The 12,280-nt window shown below is 49.4% G+C and overlaps 4 protein-coding genes across 4 annotated transcripts, besides 2 other annotated features; 1 reads left to right on the forward strand and 3 right to left on the reverse strand.

The window, feature by feature from the left end:
• Positions 1 to 6: 6 nt before the first annotated feature.
• On the reverse strand, positions 7 to 1,389 carry FPSE_10512 (uncharacterized protein; the record flags this gene model as incomplete). Its single annotated transcript, XM_009263629.1, has 3 exons — positions 7 to 882; positions 934 to 1,019; positions 1,076 to 1,389. Coding segments are annotated over 3 exons (1,276 nt in total), but the record flags the coding sequence as incomplete, so codon positions are not given.
• Positions 247 to 428: a microsatellite.
• Positions 1,159 to 1,278: a microsatellite.
• Positions 1,390 to 3,438: 2,049 nt separating the features above from the next.
• Positions 3,439 to 4,457, reverse strand: FPSE_10513 (uncharacterized protein; the record flags this gene model as incomplete). Its single annotated transcript, XM_009263630.1, has 3 exons — positions 3,439 to 3,620; positions 3,679 to 4,338; positions 4,391 to 4,457. The coding sequence occupies 3 exons, from the start codon at positions 4,455 to 4,457 to the stop codon at positions 3,439 to 3,441; spliced, it is 909 nt and encodes a 302-aa protein (XP_009261905.1).
• A 1,284-nt stretch (positions 4,458 to 5,741) lies between these two features.
• Positions 5,742 to 7,087, forward strand: FPSE_10514 (uncharacterized protein; the record flags this gene model as incomplete). The annotated part of the gene is made up of 5 exons (XM_009263631.1): positions 5,742 to 5,855; positions 5,956 to 6,055; positions 6,228 to 6,723; positions 6,775 to 6,824; positions 6,879 to 7,087. The coding sequence occupies 5 exons, from the start codon at positions 5,742 to 5,744 to the stop codon at positions 7,085 to 7,087; spliced, it is 969 nt and encodes a 322-aa protein (XP_009261906.1).
• Positions 7,088 to 7,566: 479 nt separating this feature from the next.
• Positions 7,567 to 12,071, reverse strand: FPSE_10515 (uncharacterized protein; the record flags this gene model as incomplete). The annotated part of the gene is made up of 4 exons (XM_009263632.1): positions 7,567 to 9,498; positions 9,532 to 9,792; positions 9,843 to 11,460; positions 11,569 to 12,071. 4 exons carry the CDS (start codon positions 12,069 to 12,071, stop codon positions 7,567 to 7,569), a joined length of 4,314 nt encoding a protein of 1,437 aa, XP_009261907.1.
• Between the last annotated feature and the right edge of the window lie 209 nt (positions 12,072 to 12,280).

The raw sequence follows: 12,280 nt of genomic DNA on the forward strand, positions 1-12,280 counted from the left end.
CTTGACCACCAGCGTTTTGGTCACCAGCGTTTTGATCACCGCCTTGGCCCGCGTTCTGATCACCACCTTGGCCACCAGCGTTTTGATCACCACCTTGGCCACCAGCGTTCTGATCACCACCTTGGCCACCAGCGTTCTGATCACCACCTTGGCCACCAGCGTTTTGATCACCACCTTGGCCACCAGCGTTCTGATCACCACCTTGGTCGCCAGCGTTTTGATCACCGCCCTGACCTCCGTTCTGGTCACCGCCCTGACCACCTTGGCCGTTGTTCTGATCGCCGCCCTGGCCACCTTGGCCGTTGTTCTGATCGCCGCCCTGGCCGCCCTGGCCGCCTTGGCCACCGCCTTGGCCACCATTGTTGCCGCCGTTGTTACCGCCGTTGTTACCGCCGTTGTTACCGCCACCACCGCCGCCATTGCCTCCGACAGTGATACGGATACAATCGTCCTGGGCTCCTCGCTGGGCGACGGGCATGAGGACAGGCTGATGGTTGGATGCGGCAGACATACTGCAGATACGGTAGTTTCCATCAGGAAGACCACCCTCAACAGAGGCAGTGAGAAGACCCTGGCCGTTACCAGCATCGTTGATACCCTTGAAGAAGGCAAAGACCGAAGGGTCAAGAGGTTGTGTAGGGTTCAAGTCATCGCCAGTATCTTGAACTGTAACATGGGTGTGACCAATAATGTTACCACCACCATCAAGATCCTGGGGAGCTGAATAGTAGGTGTTTGTTGCGTTGGTGAATGAACCAGGCGCAAAGTTGATAAACTGCACCGAGATGTCAAAGTTCTGGTTGGCTTGGATGTTGTCACCGTTCTGAGGCGATGTGAAGACAGAGGAAACCATCTTGTTGGCTGCAGGGATCTTTCCCATGGCTGCAGGAAGAGTTAATACAGGATGAGCAGGAAGGATATGCCATTACTTACGGATACCGTTACATGAGCCATCTCGGTTTTGCTCTCCGTTGGTAAGTGTTTGGCCAGCACAGAAGTTGATGAAGTTGTTGTCATCTCTGCATTGCGTTAGTGGTCTGTATCTGTGTCCACACTGTCATTGGTTAATGCTTACGTTGCCGAAGCTGCTTGCTCATCCGAACCGGGCTGGTTACCATCCTGCTGTGATCCGGTCTGTACGGCGTTGCCTTGGAGAGTGTTGCCACCGCCGCCGCCGTTATTGCCGCCGTTGTTGCCGCCATTGTTACCTCCGTTGTTGCCACCATTGTTACCGCCGTTGTTGCCGCCGTTGTTGCCGCCGTTGTTGCCGCCGCCGCCAAATTGTCGTCGTTGGAGTGCGCGAGCCAAGGGGTGTCGTCGTTGAACCACGGAAGCGTCCGCAATGGCAGACATGCTCAAAAGAGCCACCATCACACCTTTCAGCTGCATCTTGAATAAGATTATACTGGAACTGTCTTGTAGAAGGAAAGGGGATGATAGAAAGGCTGAAGGAAAATAAAGCGTTGTTTAAAAGTTTCCGAACGGTACCAGACCAATTCGAAATAAAGATAAAAGAATGGTCACAGACACAAAATAATTTCAACTAAGGCCTCAAAGGAACGAATGGAAGAAAAGAGACTACCAGAGCTGAAGAGAGAGTAAGAAGATGGTTCGATTGTAGGACGGTGGGACGAGGGTTTAAAGCCTTGTGGAAAACTGGAGATATCATCTAGAGATGATATCGGAAACGAAGTTGCCGAGCAAGATGCTTGCTTCCATTATGACAATCCCAGACAATTCAACGTCTCGGGCTCGCACATCAGACCGGATGGAATTCTGGGCGGTCGAGGGGGGACTCCATGAGCAAGGTCGAGGCTCGAAGCAAACAACGAGCTCTCGCTTGTTCGGCAAGGGCAGTCCTGGCAGGGCCAAGGGGTAGAGGCCAAGAACAAGCGATCAAACTTGATGAGAAACACCAAGAGAAAGCATCGCGGGACAGAGAGACAGCACTAGCTGTGTTTGAGAAACAGCGACGGGGGCATGAGACAGCGGCAAGAGTAGCAGGCGAGGCGGAGTGCTGCATCTAGTCATCCAGAACCGACAATGCCTGAGTTGAATAATCAATAGCTGGCCCAGATAATGATTCTCTTCCAGGTGGCTGACGGTTGGTGTGACAAGAGAAGGTTGGGGCATGTTAGTGAATCGTGAGCAGTCAGGGCATATCGGCTAGCGCTTGGCTAATCTTGGCGGGTGCACATAATCCCGAGAGCTTAACGAGGCCGAGATTCCAAAGCCAAGAGAGAAGGTGCTGATGAGTCAACAATGAGCATGTCATTCTGCTGCATTGTTGATGTTGGGATGAGGCTGGAAGCGTCTCAGCCCGTGCCTCCTTCCTTCCCTTTACGGAGTCTGCAACGGTGGGTGTGGCCAATCAGAGTGCTTCAAGCGCTGTACCTGCAGTAGCTGCTGTAAGGGGCGAGCCTTAGGGGTCACCACTTCCAGGCACAGCACGTTTCGACCACTGAAGCTTCGAAACCTTCAACGTTAAGCGCAAGTGTCGGAGAGTGTCCACTCTGTCACAGTAGTCCACTCTCCCTCTCTGGAAAACATCATCTATCAAGTCAAACAGAGGCATTTTTGCAAATATCCATCTCTTTTCGCAAGTTGTAGAACCCTCCGGCATTGGCTTGGCTCAGTCATTTCGCACTGCATTTAATTACCAATTTTGTTTCAATTCTTAAACCGCAAACTATGCCAAGCAACGGTGGACATATATCATGGTCACGGTATACTGTCATTCATCTCCTTACCTGGTCAATATCAAAACAAAACATGTGTATAAACTTGACGAAAAAGAACAGGTCGGCTGAGGGGTGGTCCGAAAACAGTAAAGGTAACTCATTGATTATTTATCGATCGAGTTCTCGTCATTCTCTACTAATAAGATTTGAAGATCTTCTTTGAGCCGGTTTTCGATAACTAATAATCTGTTGCAGAAATGTTGCAAGCGAGTAAGCGTCCATGAAAGACTCACATGAACGTTGCGTTGCAGTCCACGAGGTTGCATTAAACGTTGACCCTTGCACTGTAACTTGACCTGCGACAAGATGCATGTATCACTATTTGTCAACTCAGTTAAGCTTACTACTATTCCCATAAAAATCTGTTTGCCTACCCCAGTGTTCCAGTTTCATCCCATAACGTACTTTTGCAAAATCCTTTCAGCATGATAGCCGGGCTGACGTTTGTCTCAGGCTCAGAGTAGCATCAAATAAACGAGCATGATTAAATTGGTTTATATCCCATTGCCTATATGATGTCATGTTATAAATGACCATATCCGTCCACACTCCGGTTTGTAAAGTGTTTTCATGCGTAACCTGGTAGGTATTATCGTTATTCCACAAGACAATAGTGCCAAGTCGGGAGTTTCTAAATGTGCAGTTGCATGTAAATCAACGTAAATCGTCCGAATATGCTAAACAGAAAACGACTGAATCAGAGCTCCTCAGAAATCTGCTTCTGTTCAGCATCCTTGTAGGCCTCGACGATCTTGTCCAGCCATGCAGCCATTCTGTAACCGGCCTTGGCAACCTGCTCCTCTAGAACAGGGGCTGCCTTCTCGTAGTACTCGCCCCCAAGTTCCTGACCGACAATAGCGTCGGGTCCCTCGGGTAAAACTGTAGATCCATGTCAGATAAGGTGAAATACAAACTGTTACCGGGGCGATCGCCTTACCATGTGTGCAAACGAGTGCATTAGTCTCTCGGGACCAGGCAAGTGCCGTGTCAATGGGCTTCTCAAAGTCCAAGTCCTTCAACCAGGACTCTTTCGCCTCTGCATACTTGCCATCCGTAATCTCAACAGCAAGCTGGTTAGCCCATTTGTTGGCCAGCTTGGATGGGTCGCCGTGAAGGCCACCCAGAAGTTTCTCGGCAATGGAGCTATCCCAAACGTGGTGGAGGTTGAAATGTTTACCATCAAATATCACTGAGAGTCCATTACCTCCCTTTTCAACATCTTCGTTGTGCAGAGGTTGGTGAAGATCGCCGACAAAATGGACAACAAACTTGGCGGCCTGGTTGCGCCTCCAGAAGGGCAGCTCAGGCTCGACTGATTGCTGAGTATAGTTGTGAAGGGCGGTGATGACACAACCATCATCCTTGCAGTCGCGTTCATAATCGACATCGCAATTGTGAGGCGGGCGGTCGTGAGCATCGATAAAGTGAAAGTTCTTGGAGAAACGGCCCCAGTTCGTGTATCGGATTGAGTCTGCCCATGAAGCAATCTTGGCGAGATAGTCCTCCTCATCGTTATACAGAATATACTTGAAATGCACTTCGGTCGTATTGGCAACAAAGTGGCTAGCAAGGTAGGCAGTGGTCATATGGCCAAGACCTATAATTGTGAGCTCGTCATAAAGACTGGTTTCATGATCGGATGAACTTACTGCCCCAGGCAAGAGTTGCGGGCAAGTTGGCCAGCCCAAGAGCCAGTGCACCGCTAGAGAGCTTCATGATGATAGTGAGGGGGGTTACGAACGATGAAGCGCTTATGGATAAACGTGGATACTGGACGGTGAAGGTCGATGTTGATGGTCACAAGATGGAGGAAACAAAACAAGACTAGAACTTTGAGGATGCGAGCGCAGATGTTTAAAGTAAATAACCCTTGAGCTTGAGGAAAAGGCGGATTCTAGATCGGCCAAAGCGTTTGAAGCTACAGAGCTGAACGCGAAGTGGTTGGCTATTGCGTACGCACGTTGCCTCAGTCTGGAGCATGATCAATCGTCTCTCATGAGCTGTCAGGGGTCTAAGCTAGGCTGCCTGGCTGCACGGCTGGGGGAGGCCGGGCGCGGGACGGGGAGCTGCTGGAGTAGCAGCTTGGGGCGAATCATGGGGAAGCATGTGTTGCTCCACGCGAAACACTAAAGCGTGGCTGGGAAGGGAGGCAAAGTTGGCTGAGCTGAGCTGAACTGGAGTTGTGAATCTACCCTATAACTAATGACTGAAAACAGTTGAGTGGCTTATAACTAATTTGGAACCAACGTTGATATTTTCATCATGATATTTTCATCTATAAAGGACTATATCATGGCAGTAAGAGCCAACATCGGCTTTATTATCGGAGGTGCCCGAAAGACTCAAGTGTCTCTCACCTCTTTCTCTTCTCACTCACGAAAAAAGACTCACGCGCCTTGGAATCCCCATATTTTAGCTCACAAGATCTCCAAGCCCAGTGCGTCACTGTCTACGATAAGCGCTCGTTAACCAGCCAATACACAACCAGTAGTTACCAAACGACAGTGATAAGACCTCCACTATCAGAACCGACAACGGACAGGACTCCCTTATCAGACAGGGCTGGGAGTGCCTTTTGCCTTGGATAACCGTTCTTACAGTTAGTCAACAGCTAACTCTAACTCTTTTTTGCTTCTGATTTTTGAATTTATTCTCTTTTCATGCTTTCAACCAAAGAGATTGATAAAGTGTGACGAGAAACGAACGGTTCTGGATCTCAATACTTGGGTTGGACAAAACACGACCCTTGTTTTCGTAACAAGATCTACACACTTGCTTAGCTTATTTGCTTCGTGCAGATAACTAGATCCCGATTTCGTTCCTTCCTCCTCTGTCGCTCGGTGCCCTCGTGATACCCACCTTTGTCGCACCACCTCCTCTTATTCTTACTCTTACTATACTTGGTCTTGGTCCCATACTTGGATTTGCCTTTACCTTTTCCTCTAATATTCTTCTTTCCTACCGTTCCAATCTCTACGGCCAGACGACGATAACCTTGCCATGCCTCTGTTGGCTTCAACCTCAATCGCCGCTGCGGCGCATGCGTTACCAGTCACGTTAGCTTTGTCAGGTATCTTTGGCAGTATCAGTTTGACTTCTTGGATATGTCTTTTGGTGTGTCTCTCTCTCATTCGCGCGTCTTTGCGTTGCATTTTGCAGCTGCAATGGTTGTCGCATGCTCTTTGTCCAAACTTAGACTGACAATTCCCTGCAGCTACCCCAATTGTTCGCCAACTACAAGGCCAAGAGTGCTGATGGCCTCAGCATGGCCTTCCTCATCGTCTGGCTCCTGGGCGACGTCACAAATCTCATCGGTAGGTTCCCATTGCGAAGCGCATTCCTCCATACATACCCCAAAACAAATTTTGTGTCGAGACAAATACCATTGTTACGCCATTTTCGACGCCCTTGTCAGAAAATTTGTTATCGGCTAGAAGTGGCTTGCGCCCACGCCAACCTTCATGCTTGCTAACTTTGTATCTTCAGGAGCCATGTTCACTCGCCTAGCTCCCACCGCCGTTGCCCTGGCAGGTTATTTCTGTCTTGCCGATATTGTCCTCATTGGCCAAGCCGTTTACTACAACGCCCTCAATGCCCGTCGAACCAGTCGTCCTGAGGAAGCAAGACCAGTTGACCCTTCAGAGGAATCGCCTCTCATCAACCGATCGCGCCGACGAAGCTCTTCTTTTGGCCTCCCAGGGTCTCAGCGCCGCCATGCGACACATACCGAGTCCTCAATGGAGCCATTGAGGAAGATCGTGACCGGCGAAGACGAAACACCCGATAGCAGCCCTTGGGTCCACAACACTCTGAGCCTGCTCGCTGTATACGTCATTGGGTTTGCTGGCTGGTTTGTCTCATACAAGGTCGGCGCCTGGGAGAGTGGTGACCCCGGTACCCCCGATGCGCCTGAAGATGCACAGACTCCAATTGAGCTTGCAGGACTCGTCCTGGGATACATCAGTGCAGCTCTTTATCTCTGGTGCGTTTTCCTTCACGAGTGAAGTTTGATGGTCATACTAATGTGTCGTAGTGCCCGAATTCCCCAGATCATCAAGAACCACCGAGAAAAGTCTTGCGAAGGTCGGCCTTATCTTTTCCCTTTGAGCATCACGTCGGTAGACTAACATTCTATAGGTCTTGCATTGCTTTTCTTCATGCTATCTATGAGCGGAAACCTCACATACGGTATCAGCCTGGTTGCCTACTCCCAAGACAAGAAGTATCTACTCAACGCGCTTCCCTGGCTACTTGGTTCTCTGGGTACCATTGCGGAGGATCTCATCATCTTCGCGCAGTTTCGAATCTACTCCAACGTTGACCGAGAAAGTGCCGTTGAGCCCTAGTCGTCAATTGACTATACGAACGACGTAGCATCGAGCTTAGAAAGTATAAGAGGACGGTTTTGGGAGGTCTAATGTGCATGAACTGGCGTTTCATTCATATGTTTGACATTTCTTGATTTAGTTATACGGCGGATGGGTCGAGATTGGGATAAATCCTCAGGAAAGAGGTATATACGAGACATTGTATGTTTTTCTCTTTAAATTAATTCAACAAACATTTCAGCATGCTTCTGATGTCATTGGACTTAGAACTTCAAGACATGACCCATCGTAAAAAAACTTGGGCCTTAAATTAATATCCTCACTTCAGGGTATTGGAAAAATTGACCGGTATGAGCATAAGAAATAAAATTATTAGGGCAGCTTATGCTACTTAGACTATGATTCTTAGACTACTTATTTTTATACCCCAAGGCTTAGAATGTCAACTTTTCTGCCACCCACTAGGTTGTCTCTGTAAAGCCCCCTTGTGGTCATCATTAGCCCTCTTTTGGGTGAAAGACATCGTTGTTAGGATTCTCGCTCCCATACATAGCTATATTTTCTCTCAAGGCCTTCTCCTGTTCCCTCGCACTGGAGAGGGTGATGCGTCCCGGATTGTCAGGGTCAATGGTTGGAGGACAGTCTGGGTGCCCGGGCTCGACATGGGCAATTGTGATTTCGCTACCCAGTTCCCACCTGGCAGCAATGTCCCCAATTGTTTCTGGGGTTATTCGGTCTTGCCTATCTGGGTTCCGAAAGAGGAAACGAGCAATTGCCGTGTAGAAGAACCCCTCGAGCCTGACCTTCTCGCTGTCCATTTCGAACCAAGCAACACGGAGGCGGGGGTACCGGTTGCTCTCCTGGCCCAGGTAGCACCGCAGGATCTCATACGCGCATATTACGCGGTACTCGTCTGTGATAGAATCATCAATGTTCCCCTCTGCGGCCAGTGTCGTGGCATACTTCTCCAGGTTCCGGGCATCCACAAAAGCATCGTAAGAGTCCCGTTGATGGAGGACCCACCAGTGAACTTCTTTTTCCTGGTTTGTCCGCCAAAGTCGACCAATAGCCTGGATCTGAGTACCAAGATTATGCGGGCGTTCGACGATAATGCCATGGTGGCAGGCCAAGTGAAAGTTCACACCGAAACTTGATAGCTGAAGGGATGTGACAAGGGCGCTAATGGGCATAGTTGCAGAGTTAAACTTCTTCACCGCACTGTCCCGCTCGCCCTGAGAATGCTTACTCTGGATCGATAAGGTTCGGACACCCAGAGCCTCAAGCATAGCGAGAATCATAGCAGATGTGAGAGGGTTGTTGACATAGACGAGGACGCGCTCGCCCTTGAGGTGCAATTCAAGAACCTTGGCCAAGGTCCAGCAATACTTGGGCGAGTCCCAGCATAGCCATCTGACACGGTTGATTGCTGACTCTGGGAAAAGTTCCTTGTTAGAGTCTCTTGTCAGGTAGAATGCCCACTGAAGGACCTTGGTAGGGCCGTTAGTAGCGACCCTGTTCATCTCAGCGGTCCCAGCAGCGGCTTCAGGACGCTGGTGACGCTGCAAACCCTCGCGTTGCTTCTCCTGCATTGGGATGAGTGCCTGGGATTTCTTGTTGTGGCGATGGAGAGGTGCATCCTTGATTTGGTGGCCGATAATCTTTTGGATACCAATATCTTTTAGCAGCTTCGTGGTACGTACAAGAGGAGAGGTCATCTTGAGATTGTGCACGTTTGTCGATGCAAGAACCATTCTTCGCAGCACGTTACCGTTCCATAGGACAGCTGGGCCACTGACTTTGGCGCCGTGACCAGACTTGAACTTTTTCCCTCGAGGTCCTTGGGTAGTCAAGTTCGCATGAAGACTTCTAATGGCATGGTGTAATTTGGGCTTGACCTGCTCAGGGAGATTCAGCTCGACCTCGTTGCAAAGTAGGGTCGGGATGCCCTTGCCAGGCCATGTCACCGACCCATCCGGCAACGTCATCTGGCTCAACATGGATCGTCGAACACATAACATCTGCATGATAGTGCGAATTGCACTTTGCGCGAAAATTGGTGAGTGACGGGAAGAGTTTGCAAAGGAGTAGAAGAGTTGCGGGTTCATGAGAAACAGGGGATCGCCTGTTTCTTTGATGTGACGTCTGTACTCTTCTTCCCTCTGGATCTGTCGAGTGGTGAGATTAGGTGGAACAATCACGTCTTCTGTCCTGCGAAAAATTCGACCCGCGTCAATACCCTCGGCGTCATGGCCTTGAGTAAGCTTCTCCCATGTTGCAGTGTCATACCAAGTAGCCGCCTTCTCCGATGTGCAATCGTCCCATGAGAAAGGCAGATCCTTGTCCCAAATGAGTTCAATGTACCCATAGAAATCACGGACATGATTCGAAAGGATTGTGGCGGACGCAATCATTATCGCGTCATATTCCATCTGTTAAAGGATTTGATTCATTGCAGATTTCACGTTCTTCACAGCGTGCCCTTCGTCGAGAATAAGGCGGTATAGCTGAACGTTTTTCAAAGCGAGTTTTCGCAGCACGACGGCCTCGTCACCATCAAGTGTGTCTTGGACTTCGAGGTCCTCGTCGTCCAAGTCATTCTCACCATCATCAATTTGAAGACCAGGGCCTGATCCAAGCTTTGAACGACCGACAGCCTCCCCATTTACGGTCGCGAAACGGCGAACAGCTGTGTGATAAGCGCAGAGAATGATAGTTCTAGCTGTCTGTCGAATAGATTAATAGGTTTCGCGTTAAAGACAGAAGGTGATCTTACCATTGGATCTTTATGATCCTGAGCCAGTTGATCAAAAAACTGCTGTGTTTGCTCTAGGTTTCCCAGGGTAACATTCTTCCGTGCCAAGTTTGTACAAGAAGACGCCGTCCCGTAACAAACATGGACCCGAAAATAGCCTCCCCACCAATCTGAAAATTCCGTGAAGGTCTGATCAAGAACCCTCGAAGGACACATGTAAACCGTGGGTTTGAAGACCCTCTCATGTTCTTGGAGTGGCCAGGGGTTGGTTTCCCATCGCTCAATAAGACGTTTAGCAGAGATATGCAGACAAGTCAACATGGTATTAGTTTTCCCAATGCCACATTCACTGGTCAACAATGCCGCATGCATCGTACTTTCGAGTTTCAAGTGCAAATCATAAGCGTCTATCAGCTGATTGGGCTTAAGCCTTTTCCCAGGCGCATGTTCTGAGTTGAGTTCCAGATTTCGCCAGTCGGTGATGCCTACCTCTTGGCAGACCTTTTCAAGATCATGCTGTGGTAAAAACTCCCCCAAAAGATTCTGGACACCATGAAACTGCCTGTCAGATGTGTCCAGGTCCTCCTCTGCAAGTGTTAGATCTTGCGCACCCCGCTGAAGTTCAAGCTGATTGGAAGTAGCTTGATATTCAGGGTCAACATCTTCGTTGCCGGGGCATAAACTCGCCATCTCAGAGCGAGGCAGCGTCTTATCATAGGCAACGTAAGCCCTCTTTAGAAGTATATCGCGAAGATACCCTAGAGCTTTAGCTGAAGGGTACTTAGGAGGGGGAAGTTTAAGTTTGGTGCGCTGCTTTTCGCCCTCCTCGAAAGGGTCACAGGAGGGGATAGCCTCCGCGAGCGTCGCTGAAATACCAGTGGTAATATACTCAGCAAGCATCCCAAGAGAGTCCTGGACTCTTTCAGTGGTAGAATCGAACTCAAATTGGCCAGCAACCTCTTCACCAAAGGCATCGATGATGTCCGACTTTTTGGCATATTTGTCGCTGTCGAGAGGCATGTCACCAAGCCAATCGTCGCCTAGCAGGGTATGCTCTGCCTCCAGAGAACGAATAACATTAGCATCTGGGGGCTTGTTGTCGTCATCGTCTTCTTCATCGTTATTAGGGCCGGCTGCAGGCTGGATAAAGCCTGGCCAATCCTTGATATCGCCTTGAGTGTCCTTTACCGTGATGTTTTTGTGTTTCTGTCGTCGTAGAAGGTGGCGTTGAAGACAGGCGTTGGCACGAAACCAGTCCTCGTGGGAGAAACCCCAGACATATTCTTCAGGCCTGTCAGGGGTTTTCATGTATGAACGAAACCGGTTCGGGAAATGTCGTAAGATAGCGAAGATTGTTGCCACTTGGCTTTGAAGGGTATCGATTTCACTGAGGAGGGGTACACCTTCATCCTCGTCAGTGGAACGGATAGGACGGGAATCATTCTTCCAGACAATGGTTGCGCCAGTGCGAAGTAAGCGCTGTTGTAGACCATAGTGCTCACGGTCTAGGATGGAAACCATGGACCATAAGTCCTTCACGTTATCTTGTCGTTGGGGTCGCTTATTAGCGGTTGTAGAGAAGTTCTTTCGATGCTCAAGGTAGCTCATTGAGTAGCGTCGAGCAACTCGAGAAATGTCTCTGTCAACGAAGGTTATGTAACCAGCAGGTGTCCCGAAGCCAAGATATGCAGCACTCTATGATACACTATCCAAGGGACCCCTCGCAAAATTCAGTACCCGGACAAACTTTAGTCGATTCGCAGTAGATTCGTGTCCGTTAATAAACTTTGCCAATTTGTCGGCTGCTAGGTTGGCCGGTTCGTGTTCGATAAAAGTGCTTTCAACTTTAAACCAGCTCTGGTAAACGTCGGAGGGCACTGGTTCGCCAAGTCGCCAGTCGTCCGAATCCATCAACGTGTTCGATGCTGGAGGTGGTGGGGGGATAGGCATTTCATCCAAAGTCAGGACAATTTCCGACAAACAGTCGCCAGTATCTTGTTGCTGAGACGAGTTTTCGTCGTTGTCCGTGGGAGAGTTCGCCTGAGCTCCCAATCGAGATCGCGCATTGAGTCTCGGAGCCATTTTCCGTGGTTTGTAACCTTTAGGGCAAGCTCTGCATGATGAGAAGGAGCGACCAGGTCGACCTCGAGGTAAATGTCCCAAAGTGGTGAAGTACGGCAGAATGTTGGCAGAATCTGGGCGGTGAGAGACAAGGGTGTGGCCGATGCCGATCATCAAACTTCTAGACATGACCCATCGTAAACAACACGGGCCTTGAATTAGACGATAACTCAACCCATGAATTAATATCCTCACTAAGGGGTAGCAGAAAAGTTGACCTCTTGGTCTTAGGGTACAAAAGTAAATAGCCTAAAGGGTATCGTCTAAGTAGCATAAGCTGGCCTACTAATTTCGTCTCTTATGCTTCCAGCGGCCAATTTTTCTGATACCCTGAGGGG

This window comes from Fusarium pseudograminearum, chromosome 2, assembly GCF_000303195.2.
Source record: "Fusarium pseudograminearum CS3096 chromosome 2, whole genome shotgun sequence".
NCBI lineage: Eukaryota > Fungi > Ascomycota > Sordariomycetes > Hypocreales > Nectriaceae > Fusarium > Fusarium pseudograminearum.